This window comes from Chelon labrosus, assembly GCF_963514085.1.
Source record: "Chelon labrosus genome assembly, chromosome: 15".
In the NCBI taxonomy this organism is placed as follows: Eukaryota; Metazoa; Chordata; class Actinopteri; order Mugiliformes; family Mugilidae; genus Chelon; species Chelon labrosus.
Window position 1 is genome coordinate 5,289,134 of NC_140348.1, and position 23,494 is coordinate 5,312,627.

General features: G+C 41.9%; 2 protein-coding genes across 3 annotated transcripts; both read right to left on the minus strand.

The window, feature by feature from the left end:
• Positions 1-2: 2 nt before the first annotated feature.
• On the minus strand, positions 3-7,336 carry cdc5l (CDC5 cell division cycle 5-like (S. pombe)). Its single transcript, XM_084562413.1, has 19 exons — positions 7,143-7,336; positions 6,577-6,680; positions 6,283-6,444; positions 6,029-6,156; positions 5,361-5,460; positions 5,102-5,228; positions 4,909-5,000; positions 4,553-4,697; positions 4,256-4,447; positions 3,462-3,610; positions 2,547-2,721; positions 2,196-2,360; positions 1,989-2,069; positions 1,632-1,883; positions 1,385-1,492; positions 1,143-1,232; positions 898-1,029; positions 575-655; positions 3-342 (listed from the first exon to the last, which is right to left on the minus strand). The coding sequence occupies exons 1-19, from the start codon at positions 7,185-7,187 to the stop codon at positions 229-231; spliced, it is 2,442 nt and encodes an 813-aa protein (XP_084418539.1). The 5' UTR covers positions 7,188-7,336; the 3' UTR covers positions 3-228.
• Positions 7,337-9,242: 1,906 nt separating this feature from the next.
• Positions 9,243-20,031, minus strand: napba (N-ethylmaleimide-sensitive factor attachment protein, beta a; the record flags this gene model as incomplete). 2 transcript variants are annotated; one of them, XM_084561622.1, is made up of 10 exons in its annotated part: positions 9,243-9,395; positions 9,604-9,672; positions 9,828-9,932; positions 10,913-10,997; positions 11,539-11,594; positions 11,708-11,785; positions 11,869-11,915; positions 16,512-16,628; positions 17,035-17,114; positions 19,934-20,031. In XM_084561622.1, 10 exons carry the CDS (start codon positions 20,029-20,031, stop codon positions 9,243-9,245), a joined length of 888 nt encoding a protein of 295 aa, XP_084417748.1. The 2 variants fall into 2 exon arrangements, with proteins under 2 accessions (XP_084417748.1, XP_084417749.1); XM_084561623.1 differs by lacking the exon at positions 16,512-16,628.
• Positions 20,032-23,494: the final 3,463 nt, after the last annotated feature.

Sequence of the window (23,494 nt, forward strand, 5' to 3'; positions counted from 1 at the left end):
CATTGTTGAAAAGAAACTTTATTGGTCACAAACACAACGGATTACTGAGCATGCTCAAAACTCAGCTTGCAACATTAAAGCGACATGAGGCGGCTTATTTGTGGCGTTCGCTGCGATAATCAGAAAATGACTGAAGGGCTCAATACAATGACTCAAAGGGAAGCAAGAGAAATCTTAGATTCTATGAACAGTTGTCAACTTGTTATCCATGGTGTGTGTGTGTGTTGATCAGTATTTCTGAGCACTGTTTATCAGCGACTCCCGCTCCATCAGCAGCTCTCCATATCTCTGCTGAAGTTCTCGTTCTCTCTCCATCTGCCTCTCCACGTCCTCCCGCAGAGCCTGAAACACACATTGTGTCAAATACCAGTCAGAGATGACGATAATTGGCTTTTCTAGGGATATTGATCTATTTAAGCCTCGCAAGCTGAAGCTCCAGTCGAGCCACTATTTATTCAGTTGGTCAGGTAATTGTTTTGTGTGGTTTGTGATCATTTGGGCTACTTTTCTGGCAGCTCCTGACTGAAACAACACTGTACCGTGTGTGTGTGTGTGTGTGTTTTAAATGTCTTACCGCTTGTCTCCTGGGAATAGCTGCATCTTCTTGTTTCTTCAGCTGAGTGAAGGTCTGGAGCTCTGTGGCTGCCTGCTCCACCTAGTGGACACATTGAGTATAACACTCATTATCACAAGAACAATGTTCAATTACACAGTATTTCATACACTAATCATTCACAGCCTGTATGAGAACTAGTTAAATATTAGCTAGCTAGTTTTACTTTGCAGAATTAAGATGCACTGTGTGTACAAACCTGTGCTCGTTTGAATAAAGGTAGAAAGATTTCGTTCTCAGATAAAATGCAGTTCTGACTGTGCTTATGAATATCTGTTCAGTACCTGTTCCCAGAGTTCATTGTGCTGCTTCAGGAGCCCCAGCGCTCTGGACTGAAAGCCCCCCAGCAGGATCTTCAGTTTCTTCTCCAGCTTAGCTGCTCTCCGAGCCTCTGCTGTCATGTGACCACGGTTCACCTGGAGGGTCCCACAGATACAGAGGCCTCAGTGTTTGGACAGGAGCTCTCATACAGCATTTCATATTCAGGGTTGTGTTTAATAGCTGTTCATCTGTCAGTGTGCTTTCTCACCTCTAGTTTTTTCTCCAGGCTTTCAATGCGGTCTTTCTTTGATGCCAGGTTTGCTCTGGTGTACCTGTTCTGACCAGGTAGATATAACACCTGTGCAATGAGAGAGGCAGACAATATTATGAAGAGTTAAAAGGAGCAGACAGGCTAATTTGGAGGAATGGAGCGGTGTGTTTTGCATGAAAATTAACAAAACACCTGACAACCAGATTCCAGATGACGTCATAGTTTTGGTAATGTCTCACCTGTCCGTAGCATTCCTCCCACACCTGGCTGTAGGCCTCCATGCTGAGATCACCGTGGCCCATTCCTGTCTTCACCACCTCCATTTCTGCTGCCAGTATTGCCTTTGCCTGTTTATTGACACGCAACACAAGTACACAACATCTTAACAGCCAACAAATATCACAGTCACAAAAAAACTGAGACAAGAGCAATTGGACATGACATGGGTTTAATGATCAACAGTAAAGTGATGGTAACGTGTGTTACCTGCTCCATGTCCTCTGTGCTGATCGGCTTGTAGGGGTGTGTTTCCATGTAAGCGATGTGCGACGCGTTGTTAGATGTAGAAGTGGGACCTCTGGATTTGCCACGCTGCAGCTGACTGGCCGAGTTGGCTGACGGGTGGTGGAGACAGTCGTGGTGCAGCATGGTGATAATTTCCTGTTTGACGAGTTCCTCTGCAACTTGGAGGTCAGAGAGCGGCTCCATGGAAGCGGGACGGAGGACGGACTCGTTTACCTGCAGAGACAAATCAATATTCATCACGTCAATATATCTGAAAAGAAAACATTATGACATGAAAACATTCACACAACCAAAGTTAACAGTATGATGAAACCTTACCTCAGTAGGCCTGGGAAGACTTCTCTGAACAGCAGTATGTCTCAGCTTCAGCTCCTTCTCCCTTTCTGCATCCCGCAGAGCCTGACAAACACACAAACATACACAGCGGTAAAGACAACAGACAAAACCTGGTTCTGTCATAAAAATGATTTTCTGCACGCAGAAAATAAACTTAAAACTGACTGGTGTGTTTATCCAAGTTCATACCTGCTTGCGTGCCTCTATATCTGCCGAGTCCTCTACGTATCCCGTCTCGGTCTCTGTTTCTTCGAGTTCTTTCTCTGCGTTTTCGGGAAGAACAATCTCGAAATCGTTCTTCGGAACAGGAAGTGACATCAGGCCTTGTCTCAGCTGCTGCAGGTTCTCCCTTTGCTGTTGACGAAAGAGAATAACAGCATTAATCAGGCATGGGATTACTTTTCTTGGTCTGTATTATTTAGCATTTCCGTTATCAAAACAATAGGTTTATTGTCGCAGCTGCTTCATGAGGGTTTTTCTTTGACTGATGAAATTAACGACTCAAAAACTTTCTGAAAAATTATATATCATATTTGTTACCAGGTGTTTAGCAAAGGCAGGGTCCGCCAGTTGCTCCTCGCTGTTAATATTCAGTTTGTCTCTCAGCGGCGTCCGGCCGGGGGTCAAACCTGGGGTCCCTGCCACACGTGGCGTCAACCCTCCTACGGCTTGAGGTGTCATCATGCCTTCTGCCCCCTGACCAGGTCCAGGAGTTCTGTTGGAAATGACCAAACTTGTTAACATTTACTGCAGGGTAATACTTAGTGAGAAATGGGCTTTCTCTGCAGTTGCTCAGCACCAGCAATGGTAGAGAGAGTCTGGAATCATGGACTGACAAAATCAGATCAAGGAAAAGTAATCACCTTGTAGAGGACAAACTGAGGCTTGAGCACACTAATAAATGATTTTCCTTTAAACTAAAGAGGGCAATACACCAAATCTGTTAAGGTATGGACACACAGCAGCAGTGGAATGAGAGTAACATGTGTACCTCTGAATGTCTAACATTACCTCCTGACTAAATTCCAGATAAATAGGATTAAGCAGTTAACATATCTGCCTTTTCGTCTAAACAAATTCCACTCAACCATGCTGCTACTCTTCTGTCCAGCGCCACATAAATTCCGCCCAAATGATTTAAATTGCCAGGTAGATAACTGGCGGAGCGTAAACAGTTCCCAAAGAGTGACTCTAGACCAACTTTCCTCCACCAGAACATTTGTGAGCAGGAGAAGTTGAGCTAGCTTCCAGCCTAGTTGTTCTTTTCAGTATTTACAAAGTGTAAAAGGGTAACAGCCTCTGCTTTTTGTCAGTTACACATGCCCTCTTCCCTGGTTGTATAGTTTGAATACAGAAGACTACTTTTGTTGGTTTGTTCTAAATGCATGCTATGACAGCAAATCATGGATCATAGCGTAAATAAGAAGCTGTATTACTGGAGTATAGCTTTGTTACCTGAACGGCGTAGTGAGGACAGTGTTGGGTGTTTGTATCTGCTGACGCTGAGGTGTCACTCCACTGAAGTCGCTCTCGTGCAGAGGAGTGTTGAGGCCTCCCTTCAGGGGGGTGTCGATGTTGGTCAGAGCCATTAGGTTCTGGGCTTCCTGAAAATACAAACACACAGGTAAATACTACCAGTAGACATTTTTTGACAAAGAACAGAAATGAGTACTTTGTACAGTGATGTTTTTACTCACAATCTTATAGATATTTAAATGTAAATACAATTACAATTACAAGGATGCAAATGCACATGCTAATAATAATGCCAAAAGGTACTTCATTTATTTGATTCATCAACAGAAAAATCAATAATCAGCTATTTCTTTATTGGCTACTCAGTTTTCTATTGGCTCTGCTAACTTCTGATGGGCAATTCAATCAATTACTTGATTAACCTTTTGTGGTCGTGACAGGCTGGTAATTGTTAGTTGCATCCCAAAACACAGCAAGTCAAATAAAACCAAGCATCCAGAAATCTGGTTCCCTACTGTTCTTATTATATCATGTATTTTAAATATCATTTCCTTTTTTTATAGTGGCTAGCTACTACCATTGTACCTGCAAGAAGGCAAAGTGTGCAGAAAGGTCTGAGACTATGGTCGAAGTCTAATTTCACGATGAACTTAGCTATCAATAATAAAGGCGTTAGCATACCAATAATGACATATGCCAATCATTATGAAATACCACTGTCAAAATACTATGACATTATGCATAAAAAATAAAGTTGTGTGTTTATTTGTTACCTGCAGTATTCTGTCCTGTACAGCAGGGGTGCGTGGGGTCCGTAGCCCCGTTGCCATGGTGTTAGTGACGCTGTACTCCGACAGAAGGGTGGAGGAGGCCGAGTTACCACTTTCGCTCTCCTCAGCAGTTTGACGGGCAACCTCACTGGCAACACCCAGTTTGACAACTTCCTCTAACTCAGCATCACTGATCTGAGAACAGATTAAATACAATATTTGTTAACAATGAAAAAATAAAGCACGAGTCAAGAACAACTGGATTCGTTGTCTAAGAGATGTATTAGACATCAAAGTTACCTGTGGTGCAGGTAACACCAGTTTGGAGCGTTTCTTGGTGAACTCAGCCACTCCACTGGTTTGCAGGATGGCAGACGGCAGATCGCTCTCCTTCTTCTTCTTTATTTTTTGTTTATCTTTCTTCCTATCCCTCTCCTCACGCTCACTACACACAAACAATGGGGTTTATGAATAAACATTATGAAATCATTCATGCATTTACTTTGTGTACTTATGATGCAAACTGTGCAACAGTTTTGTGTTTCTTTTTACTCTTTATGTACAAGTATACATTCCCTGTTGTGTATTTACTTATGTGAATCCCCATGTTATCAAAAAAACTGTGTGTCTAAAGGGTAGTGTATGGTGCTACTGACTTGCGTAGTTCTCCATCCAAGTGCTGCTGTCTGAGACGTTTGAAATTCGGCTCCAGAGCATTATATTGCTCCATGCTGGTGTCATAGAAACCCTTGAAGTAAACAAAAAAAGAGCCACCAATTAATATCATAGCTGTTCTCTGCAGGTGTTGTGATTAATTTTATATACACAGAAACATGTTATTGTGCTTACCGGTGCAGGTTTCTTTTCAAAGGGGATTTCAGCGTTGTAGTCCACCCCTCTCTTCTTCTTCCTCTTCTTCTGAACGTCGATTCCTGCCGCTCTCAACTCTCTGCGCTTCTGCAGAGCAGCCAACCGCCTGAAGCGGAGTAAAAAAAAGTCTCCATTACATGATTTTTTAAAAATGAAAAGTCAAATGCTCTGATAAATAAAACTGAGATCATCATCAGCTTGTCTATGTGTATATGAGAATGCATGAAATGAGTTTAACCTGGCTTCCTCCAGCTGCTTCTCTCTGGCCTTCCTCTTGGCTTTCTTGCCCTGGGTGTTGGCCAGACGAGCCCTGGCCTCTGACAGCATCTCTAACTCATCTACAGAAAAGGAGAAACATAATTCATTGAGTTGGTGACTAGGGGTTGTACAGACTAGTCGACTAGAAGACAGGTGAGGACCCCAGTGGGTCATTGCAGCAAACTAGCAGCGGTTCATCAAGTGTGTGGAAATACTTTACTAAATGAAGCCCATTTGTATTTTTTTTTTGTCCTTGATGTCAGTGAATGCACCAGTTGAGAGATGCAAGTTATGGTAGAGTTGATCGTTTGTCAAACGAGAGCCGCAAACCATAAGTGTCAAACTGATGGTGTTTATGGTGTTAACATGGGCTGCAGTAGCAGTAGCCTGTGTTCAAGCCTCAATAAACTGGCATGAAAAGACCCCGTAGCTTACTTTGTGTAGCTACCATATATTTTCAGGTCAAGAATATAGATTTCATTGTTACAAAGCATTACACTCTACTGTGTTTTTATTAGTGGCATCATCAGGGACTAGTCGGCGTCAACTCGACTTTCACCCCTATTGGTTACATGACATACTGAAACAAATTTTTAAAGAACAATCAGTCCCTTCATCATCGTCAATGATGGCAGTGTGTTATTGCACCTTCGTCCATGTCCACAGGGTCAGGTCTGGCAGGTTTAGTTTCAGGATTAGGGTCGATTTCTCCTGGTTTTAATTTCCTGGGGTCGTCTCCCACTTCCTCCTCATTGTCCCTTTGTGCCGCTTTGTCTCTAAACGTACACAAATAGACAAACAGTTTTATTACACTTACTGGAAACTATCATACATTGTGATGGGAAGTCTGCGCTAAAATTTGCAACAAAATAATAAATCTTATTTAGTAGACAAGGCCTTACAGCAGGTATTCATAGTGCTCAAGGCACTGGGCAGCGGTGCGTCCTATAATAGGCGCAATGGTCCTCCACTGAGTAGGCATCAGCTTGGCCAAGTGAAGCAGCTTCTCCTCCTCTTCTCTGGACCATTCTGTTTTCTTGATACTGGGATCCAGCCACTCATACCTGCAGACAGAAACAAAACAAGTGTATATAATTCTTATTTAAGCCGGTTATCTCATTGACTCTGGCTAGGGCTTAGAAAACATATAAAGTGAAACTGACGTATATGACATCACGTGTTTCTGTAGTACTCACCATCTGGCTTTACACTGTTTGGCAGACTTGCGGTGCAGCAGGGAAGCGATACGAGACCACTGGTTTTTCCCATATTTCATTACCGCAGCCTTGAGGATCTCATCCTGGACAAATAGAGAGATGCAGAGAGAAGTCACAAATTAATAAATAGCACGAAGCCAATCACATATATAAACCAAATAAACGTTTATAAACAATGTTCATCTTTCCATTAACCATTGATATGGTCAAATTTCTGCTTCGTTTTCCCAATTTCTGACATTTCTTCTCCAATTCTAACTTGTTGTTAGCTTTTATGCTAACAGTTTCTTGCACTGTTTGCTAATGACGATGCCAACAAATAGCTTACATATTTAAAAGTACCTGGCTAAGTCGCGTGTACACAATTGTACACAGACCGCTGCTTAACACTTTCAATATAACTAGTAGCCACACAGATAAACTGAACTTGCTACGCAAGCTAAATCCCGTTAAATGAGCAGATAGCTTCATGCTAACTTCAGCCAATGGGTTTGCTGTTAAGAGCTTAGCATCCCGCTAACCAAGCTAGCCATGTAAACACGTACCTCAGTGTTGCGCCAGACGCCTCCTTTTATCATAATTCGCGGCATCTTGGCGGCCCGTTGATGTCTCCTCCTTCAGTAAATGTTACAAGCGATTCTCGGCCAGTTATGATGGCAAGTAGCGTTCACTCTTTACTCTAAAACAAGAGCCCAACTTGCGTTGCGAGGGAGAAACGAACATGCACCAACACACCGGAAACGTGTGTCGCAGAATTCAACGGGTCCGTCGAAGTGCATTGTGGGTATTATGATCCCCAGTGTTCTGGTGAAATCTGTTTCCTCTTCGATTTATGTTTCTGTTGCATTTAACTTAACGCAACCTACCTGTATTCCACGCCAGTTGTTTTCTGCGATGCTTCATTCCAACCCCCTGTATTATATCTCAATTAGTTATATATACACACCGCACCGAATTTGATTCAGCGGAGGACTAAAAAGCCAAGGCTAACGGCTTTGGGGACACCAGGACACAGACATTTCGGTTTTTAATTTTTAGGATTTTTCAAGTAAATATAGGGTTAAAAATGCCCAGACCAGAGTGCAATTGAACAAATACATCTAAACAGATGTCATTTGGTGCTGGCAGATTAGAAAGTAATACAATGCTGCTAAACAAAACGTGTTTCAGTAATGCTGTTAGCATTGTTGGTAAGCTGCCAATGGACTCCTAAACCTTTATATTACCTTGATGGTCTTCTACCCCTCTAGCCCCCTAAACCTAACAAATAATAGGCCATATTAAAGAGCAAACTCTTCATCTGCATTCTATCACAATAATTGAAATATTTAAGGTGGATTTAAGTGTATTTACCCATTAGCTTCCAAAATTTAAGGTATGAAGTTAAAAGAAGTTTATATTAATGCAAAATTAGGTGATAATTTAAGTTTATAAAGAGATCCCAGAGCCTTTGGGAGTTACCAACTCATTTCCCAAAGGGGATGTTGGTCTGGACTCCTGGCTAGAAATCTCTTGGTTTGACAGCAGTGCTGTTTTCACTTCTATTGTGTTGCTAAATCATAACCTCTCTTGCCTATACTACACTACTCTCTAATTTGGATATCAAACATCACCTCTCAGCTTTTATTGCTTTTCAAATCCTTTCCTCACAAGAATATTCTGCCTTCACCAAACTTATTGATATATTTGGCGTCTTTGAGACAGTTTAAAGGTTTAGCAAGTGCTGTTGGCTTGGGCTCCTGGAGGAAAACGTCACCACCCAACCTCAGAAGTGTTGGCGTCTCATGGTCTGAATAACCAGCAGATATCTGGAGTGACAATGTTTTTATTTCAACTCTGTATCTGAGGTACATATTTACTGATTTCACACAAATGATACCAGGCTACATGTATGTTTTTGACACGTTAGCACGACACAGAGAACACTTACATCAAACATGACGGTAGACATGCACAAACAAGGCAGTGACGGGAGGAAGCGCTGTGGGGCTATCTGCGCCCACCAAACATTGGCCTGAACACAGAACCAACTGATCACAATGGGTGATGGCGCTGACTTGAGATGGGGTGAGGAGGAGAGGACAAGGGAAGAGAAAGGAGGAGGAGGAGGAGGAGGAAGAACAGATGAGGAGAGAAAGTAAAGGGGAACAACAAGAGAGGAGAGGGGGGCTAATACCTAAAATATTAAGACAAATCGTAACACTGAGCACCATAATAAACAATAGATATTTTCAGTATTGACAATAAATATCAATAAATAACTTTTTTTTTTATAATTTTCTGTGACATATATCATTAAATCTCATATTATAATTGACCTTACTGCAGTGGACACACTCTCTCACACACACTCATCCTTCACGCACACATTTTCTTTCTCTTTAATTACAATTTTGTCCAGTGTTACGAGAGCAATACTGCAGGATCGGGGACACAGGGTCATCTAACGATGATTTAAAGGAGATGATTAGCTCACTGGGGGTCACATGCAGACTGATATGTACAACTGTAAACTCCCTCAGTCCCACCCTCTCTATAACCTCCCCTTTTATCCACCTTAACACAGGTTCCTCACCTGTCAGTCTCTTTAACCTTTCTATACCACCCTATTTTGCCGTCTCCCTCCCTCCCTCTTCTAAAGGTGTCTATTTCAGGTCCCCGGCATCTCCCTGGATGGTCTTTTTGATGCGCAGCAGCATCGTGGTCAGCCACTGGTCCAGGCGAGACACGGAGTCGAACTCCTTCACCGCCTCCGTGAATGCCTCGCTGTTCTGCTCCTCATGGGCATCTAGAAGTTTCTGTTGCAATAAAACAGAGGAATAGAAATTATGCGAACTTTAGTAAAAACCTGAACATATTAATGCTCTTAGAAGGCGCAAACGACTTGGTATCACAGTTAACTAAGGAAAGCAGATATCTTTGTGATATCTTTCTTTAAGAAATTAATGTTTTTGTAAATCTTTGTCGTAAAAAAAATAAAAAAAGCTGTGAAAAATGTGACTCTACCTTCAACAGTTTGAGCTCTCTTGAGTCAGAGAAGGCTGGGAACATCTCCTCATACTTCTCTATGGCAAGCTGAAACACAGAAGTGATAGCATTCCAGGTATAAGTAAGCTGTAGTGTGATGTGCTGATATTAGCAACTGGGTCACCGTGCAATAATGAACATGTATCTTTGTCTGTGTGGGCTCAGCAGTATTTGTATGTGCTGTTGTTGACTGGTTTTGTTACCTTGGCGTTCAGTTCATCCACTATGAAGTGACACAGCGAAGCCTTGAAGAAATACTCTTTAGCGTTGTACTTTAACAGAGGATTGTCCATGGTGCTCATTGCAACCTGAAACACACACACACACACACACACAAAATGACTGACTTCTTAGGTCTGTATGGGACTCTGTGTGTATTTTTCAATGTGAGTATTTCAATTTCATGTAACTATATACTTTATACAGGAAATACTGCTTTTATTTGTAATTTTAATTAATTCTCATGTGAAAATTTATTAAGAAAGGTCTGGTCACACTTTCTGGTCAGCCTGGACTATTTCTGCCGCTCTATTCTCTGCTGCATTTTCACTTTCCCATGCTGTCACGTCTTTATCAATTTCAACATCACTTCTTTCATTCAATTATATTTGTCTGTGTTCACTGAGCCAGTCAGACCCAAAGCCCCATTCTTTAAATCTGTTGCACTTCTCTCACTCAGACAGTCTAGTGTGCAGCCTTCCACATTTCCATCTCATCCTGGTTGTCCAGAGACACTGAAGTCTCCATCAGCCCTACTGCTGATTACTTTCATTATCTTTCTATCTTTCTTCAATACATTTTGCACTTACTGCAGTACTTTTCAAATTCAATCTCCATACTATTTCCATATGATAGAATTACATTTATTAATGTCATGTTATCAATGTAATTGCATCTTTTTAAATGTAAAGATTTGCTCATTTCATCATCAACATCACTAACTTCAATCTCAAAGATGATCATGAGTTGCATAAAAGGCATAACATGGAAGCAAGCCCAATTCCTCAGCCCCAGTTTTTTTGTGGTGGTGGCTTTTACATGGTGATGGACAGAAGAGTAACAGCAACGTAGCCATACACGTCATCTTAGCACTGTGGGGTGGAATCAGTTTAACTGAATGGCTCTGATCGACTGTAGCAGTATCAGACTCTGTGCAGAGGTATTTTTTCTGTATCAGCTCTGTATTCTGATAAAAACTGTGTTTCTCAATAATAACTGATCGTTAAATCATTTACAAAAGTAATATTTCCACATGGACCATGCATTAGCTGAATGAACCAGCTCTTACCTGTTCGTAGATTTCAATGCCTTTCTGGTACTGCTCCAGCTGAGCGCTGTAGTGTCCGACCTTCAGAAGACATTTGTTTGCTGAGCTGAAAAACAAACAAACCCATGAGCTATAATGCATATTACTGCTGTTCCCACCATTATGCTCCTGCCTTAAAAGACTCTGACCCTTTCATACCGTTGCTTCAGAGTGCCACTGGCACTTTCAACTTGCATACATGTGTGCTTGTACAGGACTTCATCAACTGTCATTTTCAATCAGGTGGTCAATTATTTTATCAATTTGGGTCTTCAAAACACAATTTTAATTAATTTGAAGGGCCATTGTGTGGGATTTAGGGAGATCATTAATGTATAATCACAGGGTCTAGTACATTAAAGGTTCATGAGGGTGTCCCAGCGATAGAGTGTAGAAGGAGTATGACATGGATACACTGGCTCCACCAGCGAGAAGGACGTGGGGGTTCCTCTCCATCTTTATATCCAGTCTATGGCAAATTCTTATGTTTGAGTGGATGAAACCGTCAAAAAATGCCTAGATTATTAAAACAGTCACCCTGTATGTAATCTTTGTTTCAGTTGTATTCATGTATGCATATGATTAGTAATATCAAACCGCACGTTTACCTGTTTGACTCTTCTCCCTTGTAGTAATCTGCTGCCTGCTCATAGTGAGCAATGGCCTGCAAACAAAAATATGTGAGTACAAGTGAGAGTATAGTGTCTACTCAAAAGAAAAATAACATTAAATGAATATCAAAGACAAGAAGATAATCATTTTTACTCCTCACTTTACCTTCTCAATGTCCACCAGCTCAGACTCATAAATCTCTGCTATAGTGATGTGGTGTTTGGCTGCAATGGTAAAGCGACCCTGTAATCAAGAAATACAAGGCGTTATTCAATGATCAGACACAGAACAGAGATGAGCGGTTTAATAACAGAGAGCTGGCTTACCATGTCAGTGTAGATGTCAATGGCCTGATTTAGACAGTTGATTGCCTCTGGAAGCAAACAGAGAAGAAAATAAGGAGGGATGTAGTAAATACAAGGCCCTCTGAGACGGCACAGTCAAATTAAAGCTCTTCAGTTTCTGTCCTCTGCGGCTCAAACCTGCTAGCCCACCGTATTTTATTATTAAACTCATTTCAAGGAAGCAGGACGGCTGTTGCAGTAATGATTTTCCTCGAGCAACCCAGGGACCTAATTAAATCTTTCTGACGGTACCACTTCTGGGTCCTGAACCTGTCAGTGGTTCAACAGTGGTGCAGAGGCTTCCCCTTTCACCAGAACATCGTTACTGAGAAAACGCAAGATGTGTAATTTCTAGGGGTGGGACTGATAAAAAAAATAAATGAATCGAATTAATTAGAGGGTTTGTAATTAATTAATCTTGATTAATCACATTTTAATCGCATAACAATATTTGCCCCAAATTTTAGTGGACGACTGAATCAAATAATAGACACAGACATGAATATTGTAAACTCAAGCTCTTTTAAAGTCTGAACAGAACAGAACTGAACAGACCTAAAGTTAAAGTGCCATTTTAAGTACTTTTTCAGAACAGTATTGACTTTAAATGGTAAAAAAAAAAATCGTCGACACGTGACCCTCATGCTCCGTACGGCACTTAACCTGACGGCGAAAACGACTTGGACAACTCGCGTAGCATGTGAAGCAATTTGTGTTGTTAAAAGACTGTCAAGACTGTTGGCTGACATTAGCTGACCCTTTCTTAATGAACACTTTATTCACAGATATTTCTTGACACTGGTGGGATGCTTTCATTTAAACTTTGTTTTAAATTTGTCGGCTGACATTTGGACTACTGATTTGGTCTTAAAACTACTGTTTTCAGCAGGTCTGGCAATTGCACTAGCCATGCTCATTTTGCTAAAATCATGCTGGGCACTGTGCATCAACCAGATACTCATAAATAAATAAAGAGAGCTGAACTGAACTTATAGTCAGCTGTCTTACCACAGCTTTGTAAACTGAATCCTGTACAAACTGTATCCTGAAACGAGTATATACACCGGGTTTTTAATGCTGTTCTAACCAATGATATTACTAAATGTATTTATTTTGGATACAAATGCCACATGTACAAGTACAAACTTTATCCTGCCCCATGTATAATAACGACCTCAAATGAATGTTGTGTGTATGTTCAAAAACACAAAGGTTGTATATATATTTTTTTTATATTTAATGAACATTCAGAAAGATGTAGACAGCATCTGGGTAAGGGGTGAAAGGTGGTCAATGCTGCTGAGAAACCTCCTTCAACAGCTTCTTTTCAGTTGTTTTGATCTTTGATCTTCCTGGTTGTTCTTTTTCAGAGCCGCCTTCACTTCCTTCAGCTGGACCAGGGTGTCTTTGTGATAATGCTTTTGGACTTGGAGTTTCTTGTTGGCCCTGTTGATCTGTTTGTCTCTTTTTTCAAGGAGCTCTTAGATGCTTGACCTTGTCCTGCCACTGTTGTAAGATGTTGTCGGGTCCAGTGGATTTCTCCTTGACCAGCAGCGTCTCCTTGATGTCTCCTTTTTCCTCCTCCAGTTGCTGTAACTTCTTCTGCTCTGAGAGTTTGGAAAACTCCAAGCTGGTATTGAGCAGATCCTCTTTCTTCGCCGGCTCATTTTGGAGTTTTTCCTTGAGAGCTTTTTCTTCCGTGCTGCTCTTCTTTGGAGATGCCTCCGCAGTTTGAGCTTGTCTCTTTTTGATCTCCCGGGGGATCTGCTTGTCTGTTTTTTTGGAGGAGCTCTTCCAGCTGGTTGACTTTTTCCCGCCATCGTTGATTGGTGTTGTTGACCAAGGTGGACGTCTCATCGGTCAGCAATATCTCCTCGATGACTCTTTTCTCCTCCTCCAGCTGCTGGACCTTGTTCTGCCAAGTCTCAGTCAGTTTGGAAAACTCCTTTCTGGCTTTGAGCAGATTGTCAGAGAGCTGCTTTTTAAAGCGCTCATCGGACTTTTGGAGCTCTTCCTTGAAGTTCTCTTCTCTCTCCGCGAGCTTCTTCTTGGATTTTTGGAGACTTTTCTCAAGAGCTTTGTTGTCCAGCTTGCTCTGTTTTAGAGCTGCCTCCACTTTGTTCAGCTGGGCCAACGTGTCTATATGAGCAGCTGTACGTGCTTGCCTCTTCTTAGAGGAGTGAGGAGGTCCTCCAGCTGGCTGACTTTCTCCATCCACCGCTTCTTGTTGTTCTCCAGCTTGGTGGTGGCAGTAGCTCTCACCCTCTCCATCTCCTCTTTCTGGGTGTGGAGGCTCTGCTGAAGGGAGGTGACCTGCTCGACTCTCTTCTCCTCCAGAGCAGAGAGATGGTGGTTAAAAGAGCGGATCTTGTTGTCTCTTAGTTCAACCTCCCTTTTTCCTCTGTAGAGGTCGGCCTTCAGCTTCTTGTTCTGCTGTTCGGTGGCAAACAGCTTCTTCTTCAGACTTTTGATCTCGTCCAGATGTTGCTGTCTGTCGCTCTGCCAAGCCTCCCTCTCTTTCAGGACCATGATCTTTGCTGCGGCCCGCAGCTTTTCTTCATTCTCCTGCATCTTCTCCTCCATCTCCAACCTCATCTCTTGCAGCCTGTAGATGCTGACTCTGCTCTCTCTATGAGACATGATGATGGCTGATGACGTACGAAATAATCCAACACGTGGGATAGCTGTGAAAAGGCTTTGTGTAACTAATAACAGTTCACTCCGCAAACACAGTGCTTCTTAGACCAACCAGTAAATCTTTGAAGTGACTCTCCTGCTCTGGAGATTTTAGTTAGCGAAATTCCGCCGATATTTCACTGAAGACGAGTCATATGAACGTTTGCATCTCCGAACCTCCTCAGTTAACCCTTCCTCAATGTATTCCATCTTTATTGATCCAAAACAATCAATTCGAAAATTGTGGAGATGAAGAGGCAGCCGGAAATACTAAAGCGGAAATACACTGCTACCAAGCGGACCAATCACAGCTCTTGCACTCTGCGTTGCCACGGTGTTCAGCTATAGGGCTCAGGTCTTTGTAGGGGCCAGGGTTGTTGCCGTAGCCTCTGTGTCAACTTAACACAGAAGTATAAACCGCCTATTACATTCCTGGGGAGGTGCACGTCAGTTATGGCACTAGGCGCTTCTAAGGCTATGCGTAGGTGTCTGCGTTGTCACCGTAGCCTCTGCGTCAACTTAGGGGCCGTCCACACGGAAACGCGTTTTGGTCTAAACGCAGATGTTTTGCATCGTTTTGGCCGATCGTCCACACGAATCCTGTAAACGCATTGCCCTAAAACGCACTTTTCTGAAACCGGGTCCCAGGGTGGAAAAATTCGCAAACGCACCTCTTGCGTTTTAGTGTGGACGGCGAAAAACAGAGAAAACAATGATGTCATCGCCACACCCCTCGAGCAGCCTTCCACCTCCCGCGAGACGTCTCATAACAACATCAACAACAATGGCGGACTACATGCTTGTGTTCCTGCTGGAGAAGATATTGAGCCTATTAGGGTTACTAGGGCAAAATATCATTTCTCCTTGAGTTTGGTTTCTTCTAAAGCCGATTTGTAAACAGCGCTCAAGCTTTATGCGCATGCTCCGCCTCTTCCTCTCCGTTTTTGGTGAATTTCTGAAACTGAAACAGCGCCACCTATAGGCCTGGAATATGAAGTAGCGTTTTCAGTCGTGTTGAAACGGATCTGTGTGGACGCGGATATTCTTGAAACGATGCCAGGGAAAACGGAGAGGGAAAAGATCGTTTTCGTACGTGTGGACGTGGCCTTAATGCCTAAACCGCCTATAAAGTCTAATGCTACAGTGTGTAAAGAATGATTAGCTCACTGAGCTAATAGAAGCATACTAGGAGGTGGTACCACAGATCAACTTTCTACAAAGTGACCATGATTAAATTAGCCTAATTTCTCAACTCAGTGGAATGCATGATTGCTCTCAAAGACTTGAATAGTCAGGCTACTGCTCAGAATTCTGATTTCCCCCTTTACAAATAAATACTTATTTTTAAGTCAGACACCATAATGATTGAAAACTAGAGTTGCACACACTCAAGAACACACATTTGTGCATAAAAAATTTGCTATTTGCTCATTTGTGCTGCAATGTGTGAATAAATGGTGGAAAAACTGAGGTCAAAAGACAAATTTGGGTGAAATGGTGAATGGGGAGACACAACAAAAACGAAACTGTCTGAGAAAAAAGCGATGGAGGACGCATCTGTGGTCGCTTTGATTTTAGTACTGTTTCTTTTGCTGAAATTGACCATGTTGAAAATACCGAAATCTTAATGAGAACAGGATCAAGAAACAACAACATCGCACACTATGATTTTATCTCCCAGCTGAGATGAACGCAAGATTTTATCTCCTGGTTGTCAACAGCAACCTCTAATCTTGGTCTGATAAATCCAGACACTGAAACCCTGATGATAATCAGAGTATCTACCTATGAGCGAAACATTAACAACAATACAAAAAGATTTTTTTACCAGGTTTGTAGCTAAGAAGAAAGAGGACATTGTTTTGGGAGATGTGGCTTAAATGTAAGTGTGTGAGTAGGAGTCACTGTGACAGAACAGCGCTGCGTGTTTGTAAGACGGCGGTGCTCACCCTGTGGGTCGGCCTTCTTGTAGGCGTTGCCGGCGTCGACGAAGCTGGTAGCAGAGTCCAGTTTGTTCTGAAGCTGCATGTGGAGACGAGCGGCCTGACAGAATGCATTCCCAGCAGCTACGCACACAGACACAGTGTTAGTGTGACACTCTTGATCAAATGCAGCAACAGAAAAAAAAAGAAACCAAATACTCAGATCCAAACATTTCTTCTTTTTAAATTCTTACTACGTGACTGTCGTCGAGCAGCAGAGCCATCAAAACACACATCTAAACAGCTAAATTCTGCGCAGCGTGAACTATTATTGGCACATCTGGCCTATCTGGAGCACACGCTGGTTTCTGTGGACTCTCATCACTCATTCGTCCTGTTCATGCTTGATGATCTTCTTCCTGTATGTGGTAATGTGACACTCTGTGTCCGCGTGTAGGCGTCTTGTGTGGGAGTTTGTTTATTTGTGTTGTGTAGTATTTGGCATGAATGTGACGTATCTACGCGTGTCACATTTGTGTGTGTCACGCACCACTCCAGTTCTTGGCCATCTTGAACATGTTGGCTGCTCTGGCGTACATTTCGCAGGCGTCCTCCACCTTATGGTTCCCCCTGTAACACAAACATAAAAGACAGAGACATAACAATCATCTCTTTTTCTCTGATTTAATTGTAAAAAAAATAAGGCTCCCATTTTCTGTTAAGTCATGTTCATGGCGATCCAGCCCTAACAAATATTTGAAACTAGCCTGCAGGGTGTCCATCCGAAGTACGTCACAGCAGAGGGCAGCTGAGGAGAAAAGCATCCTCTCTAAAATCTAATATTTGTCCCTTGTGTGAGGAATAAATCTGATGTTTAACCACAGAACCAACAAATACACTGCCCTTCAGAGCATCTGGTTCATATCTGATGTTCCCTCTGCTTCTATGTGAAGAATACAGAAGTCATTTGTACATTTTAATTTTCCAAAACATAATTTTATGTGTTAGCGTAAACAGCCGGTACCGAATCACTTAAAAAATGTTACCTAGCAATACCATTATTATAGCTATAGGGTTGATTAAAGAGTGAAAAGCAACAAAACAGATATTAAAACCTGTCAAACGTGAAGAAGTGATGCTGTACATGCCTAGGGCTAACAAACCACAACAAACATTGATCCCAGCAGTGAGCTTCCTTGTTGTCCGTGTGATAAATGATGAAGGGTTGTGGTTTGAAAGCCTCGGACAGAGGATATTTATTTCATTATTTGACCTTTTGTGGCTTTGTATCCCCCTCATTGTTTCCACTAGAGCGCACAGGGACATGTTTTATAAGAGATGATAATGTCACTACTGAGCATTTTGGTGCAGATATACATCTCAGTTCTTATCGGAATATGAGTCTGGTAATACAGCATTTAGATTTCATTATGGGGTTTCAACCAATATAGAGAAAAAAAAATATTGCCTGCAATTGGACAGCCAATTTGTTGGAAACAAATTCAACTCCACCGGTTCAGATGATGTGTATGACTACGTCGGTGTTACTCTTCTGTCCGTCACCTCATAAAATCTGTCCAAACGATTTGACTGGGTTGACAGATCTTCACTTCCCAACAGAGTGACTCCAGACCAACTTCCCACCGCAAAAAAAAAAGAAAAAAAAGAAAAATAGTGGCTGAAGAATTGGTGTGGCCTCCAGCTTTCTACATCTCCACCTGCACCACTGGAGAGGTCAGTTTCCTTGTGCATTAGCAGCATAGCTACAGTTTATAAAAGGATGGTTGGGTCTCTGAGCTGACAGATGCAAATAGAAATGTAGTTTTTCTCTCACTGCGAGGTGGAACTACAGATCCACAACCGCCTACAAAGTGACCACGACTGAATTAGCCTCATCTAACTCAGGCCTGAGGCTCATTAAATAAACATGCTGAAAACAGATGTGACCCATTTCAGCTCTTAACTTTTAGGACACTGCCTGATTACTAAGAGGCGCGTTCACATTACACTCATCCTTTCTACAGTGCTTGGTTTTAAAGCCTCGACTAGTCATTGTCCTGCTCACAGCTCTGATTCACTATGAGCCTGAGATCCTCCAGCAAGAGCCTGATAATGGTTCCACAATCTTTGCTGTCCAGGCCCCTCAGATGTGGAACTCCCTGTATGGATATGAGGCAAGCAAATTCAATGCCACATTTTAAATATCTTTTTAAGGCTTACTTTAAATCTTATGACTGATGCCACTAGTCAAAACTGCTTGAATTATTTTGTCCTTCTTATTTATTTATTTTTTGCATCTTGGATTAATACTGTATCTGTTTTTTGATATACACATAGAGGCATGGGGATTATGTGCTATTTATTGATCATACTGATTTTATGTGGGTTCACGAACACACACACAAATGCATCGTGTTCCTGATGAAGATAAAGATTTAAAACCAACCGTATATCTGCATTTTATGGCAGATTAATGGAGCTTTAATAAAGATGAAAAAGAACATTTGCTTGGTCTGTAATAATTGCTCTTCACTGCTTCTCTCATTGCTTTGTGCAGTGTTTCCATGGTGTCTACATTTATAATTATGGGTTAATCGTATCTTATATTGTTGTCGCATTTTAAAGGTTTTAATAATTGCCTTTTTGTAATTTTCCACGATAAAATGACTTTCAGAATAGTTTGTATATTGATTCATTGAATTAATATTGATTAATTGAATTAATGATGAAGTAGATGCAGAATCTATACAAGAGAAGCCCAGTGACATCAGCCTAAAAGGCCATTTCACAATGAGCACTCATCCAATCAATACCAATCCAATTAATATTCTGTGTTTCCATTTTACTTGTAAACATCCGCCGCTCCCACTCATGAAAGCCACTAGCCCACTCCCATCGTCCACACGCATCATCCCCCCGCCCGCCCGCCCGCCTCCCTCCATCATCGACTCGGCCTCACGCTCCCTGTGAGCCCGCTCACCTCCCGCAGCAGCAGCAGCAGGAGATGATACATTTGCATTTCTTTTGCGTGTCAGGCCACGGCACGAAGGCCACGCAATCTGCGATGACAGCTAATATTTTTGTCACGAAATAATAATAAAAAAAAGCGCTTCGAGGATCCTTGGATAAATATTTCCAAAGGACGCAGTGTCATAGTGAAAGTAACCAGCTCCTACAGGGATGAATATAATAGATGATACGAGTATTAAGGTGATAAATTATAAAAATGATCCACACAGGATGTGATCAGGCTTGAGTAAAGCGCATTATGGGGCATTAGAGAGGCCACTGGTGCGTTATAGGGACAATACAGGAGTCAATTTATAGAGATATCTCCGTGAAGAAAATCACTTGACAGGCTGTGATGGGCCCTGCGCGCAGGGATCCCTCCCCCATACCAAAATGAGCTGGTAAACACTGAGAGAAAAGAGAATGAAAGCATCCCTTACCCGAACATCCCCCCGAGGAAGGATCCGGACGCCTTGACCTTTTTGTCGGCGTCAGCCATCAGCTGCATGGCCTCCTTCTCTTTGCCGGAGTTGTCCATGGCGAGCTGGCTCTGAGAGGAAAACGGGCCGATGTTCCGCAGTGGACGGAGGAAGAGAGGAGAGGAGAGCTGAGGAGGAGAGGAGGCGAGAGGAGGGAGACGTCTCTGCTGGTGCTGATGCTGCGAGGCTGCAGCTCTTCTTCGACGGCGAGAGAGAAGGGTCACATGCGACTCAACGGCACCATCTGCTGGCAGGGAAAGGGAAAGGCAACTGGTCGGGACTAGGAAACTTAAAAAATTTTTATTTTTTTTTGGGTATATAAAAGAACATATTTTCTCACTTACCTCTAGATATTAACATACATGCATGTAGTTTAATATGCACACCATCTCAACAATGTTCCTTTTCCATGAATACTCCACATTGACCATGACTATGACTGAGCTCTCGATCAAGATGCAAATTAAAGCAGCGTTTTTTCTTTTTTTTGCGGAGATGTTCATGCAAATACTGTATTTAACCATTAGATGGCAGCAGAGTTGTTTATGTGCGGGTCTGTGCAGCCAGGAAGCACAGGACATAAGCGTTCATCTTGTAGTCCTATTTTGATGAATGCAAATCCAACGCTACTTTTATTTTACACCTGCTTCTGTCTCCAACTGCTAGATATTTAGTTTAACCTCTGCCTAAAGAGACTAAACGGCTCTAGTGTAACATCTCATAGAATGTAATAATTTGTTTGGGTTTTCCAAGAACCGCATGATGCATCTTGGACATGCCTTCAGTGATGAACCCTGGGGTCACAGGGTGCAAAGCCCCGAGCTTAAGTTATTTTTGTGTTCATGGTTTGCCTCCATCCTGTCTTCCCAGGGAACAGTGTTCAATTATGATCACCTGGAAGAATCTGATGTTAAGGCTAGGTCTGGTTGTTGCAGGAACATCAGCTGCTTCTCTAAGTCTTTCAGCCAGCCATCACAGAGGCCCTGATCTCCGGGTTCCTTCTTTCTCCAGCTCTGACAAATTCAGTGTTACATATGTGAAGATGATGTTTGCACTGGTTTGCACTGCTTCCCCATTCGGAGAGGGGCTTCAACTCCATTCACACACCTTTAATCTGGAGGGCACCACCCACAGATATTCCTAATTAAAACTTAAACTTCCCTCTGGTCATTTAGAACTGAGCACTTGGGTGTTGGGTGGAGCATCTTCAAGAAAACTCAATTTGGCTTTGTTTTAGCTTTGTCTTGGATATGTAGATTGTATTTTACTAACTGTGTGTTTAGTTGAGTAAATTTTCTGTCGTATTCCGAGCAGAAACTTCTGTGTAGTCCATCAGATCGACTGTGACAGATTGAAAACCCTCCTCCTCCTCTTCCTCCTCCACTATAACGTCCGTCCTCTCTGTGAAAGCCCACACCGTCCTGCTCCCACGTAACATCTCCAAAGTTTTGTCTTGACGTGGCTGACAGCAATAATTACCTCCTCTCATCTCCTCGCCGCAGCGTGTGAGCTCTGAACGCGGCAGCTCAGATACTGAACACATAACAAATATAAACTAATAAGGCTTCGTGATTAGATCAAATATTTTAATAGTTCTTCAACTGGTCTTAAAATGGCATTCATTAAAACCAAAAATTCAACTGGTGGAGAAACCCAAGACAATAAAGCATGCTCAGTATAATCACTAAAGCTGGGGTGCGTTCAACAAGGCATTTTGCTGGAGAACTTCAGCCACTTTGCAGAAGTTAATTATCAGATAATTTAGTGAATAATGAGGTACTCCAGTCTCACCATGAAGCAATGAGTCAATTTATTGCCGTTAAAAACTACAGGCTACCTTTAAGAATTCGGGTCCAGACTCAATCGACAGTGGCTTAAATATGAAGAAAAAGGTTCCCAGCACAAAAAAAAAGGGGGGTTGTTGAACGCAGCTTCGGCCTTAGAGGAGTAAGTCCAGAGGAAAAACACATCGTGGAAAATGTTCCAACAAATTCTGGAAGATCACTGTACAAAGAGTGACGAGCTCCATTCATTTTACATTTTTACAACAGAGTAAAACATTTTTAGAAGTTTTTGCTGCTTAAGTAACAACTAATAAATCAGGGTGATGACTGTGTACTTTCACATCAAAACAAATAGATCATGCAGTGGCAGCACACTTTGAGGCCTTTCCACATCTAATAAAGATGTCCGACGGCCGGATCATTTGTGATTGTTGCTGCTATTAGTCAGAAATACAGAAATTAAAAGTTAACCAATCCCCAAATCTTTCTTACTCTGCCTCTTTAACATCATGGAATAAAAGTCTGTAAACGTCTCAGTCATTTTTAACCACTCATCAGAAACTTTCTCTCAAAAATCTCATGAATAAATCTGTGAATAAAGAAGCATTTAATCAATCAAAGTACTTAAACAGGACTTAAATGATCACAGCGTATTCCAGCATGAAATACAGAATACAGGAAGTTCTTTACGTCCTGATCATTTCTTTATTTACTCTAAACCAAGCGTGTCAAGAGCCTCATTAGTATTCTGAATATGGGTTTTATTCCTGCTCAGGTCTTACCTTTGGTCAACTCTCTCTCTCTCTCACACACACACACACACACACACACACACAATGAGCCTGATAATATGCTCTCGAGTTATTACATAACATTAGATGCATTGGAGCAACGTAAAACCAGGACGCTAAAATTCATTAATAAATAAATAAATATGATGAATCTCAGCTTATAACTGATTTTGAAATGTGTCATGAGGACATCTTCGCTGGTCTGCACTGCTTTCACTGCTGTTTGAAAGTTCAAGGACTCCGCAATCGTGTGTAAAAATTATAAGCAACCTCTAAACTACAAATATGTGAAATTATAAACTGATGCTACTGTTGTTTCATAATTAATAGAATCATATATTACACATTGACCCAGGGTTTGATAGTTGTGGACAAGACTGCAAAGAAGTATAGTTTTATCACTTATATTTTCCGATTTAAAGTACAAACCAAGGTTCTCTGACATTTACCTAACAGGTTATTTTTAGGCTTGTTAAAGTTAGTTTATATCAGTAAGGGTTCCCAAACGGACAAATGTGTGTGTATTAAAAGTACTTGCTCTTCAGCCTTGTCTGTAAGCAGCATTATTTGTAATTTTACTCGATTTTCCCATTTTAAGACAAGCCACATGTAGTGGGTAAAGTCTGAGGGGGAGAATTTGCCTCGTTAACCACCACTGAGGTGCCCCTGAGCAAAGTCATTAACCCCCAGCCGCTCCAGTGGAGCTGCTCCGAGGCCAACATTTTACCCAGCGGGAAATATGTGTCAACGGAGTGTTACTGAAACAGAAAGCTTTGTTAATAATCTGGGTTAGCATTAGCAGTTGTTGATTTTGCCCATTGGAAAAGCCGCCGTGGTCTCCATGGCGACTGGCTGATAAATTAAAAGATACAATATTTGTTTGGAATTTGGAACAAAATGTGTGTTGACTGTATAATGTCTATGTGTGTATATGATAGATAGATAGA

Excerpts from the sequence above, each read along its gene's own strand:
- cdc5l (XM_084562413.1), bottom strand. The coding sequence starts at position 7,187 with ATGCCGCGAATTATGATAAAAGGAGGCGTCTGGCGCAACACTGAG. Across the intron at positions 5,461-6,028 it reads CCCTGTGGACATGGACGAAG|ATGAGTTAGAGATGCTGTCA; the intron begins GTGCAATAACAC and ends CCTTTTCTGTAG. Across the intron at positions 2,722-3,461 it reads GTCCTCACTACGCCGTTCAG|AACTCCTGGACCTGGTCAGG; the intron begins GTAACAAAGCTA and ends CATTTCCAACAG.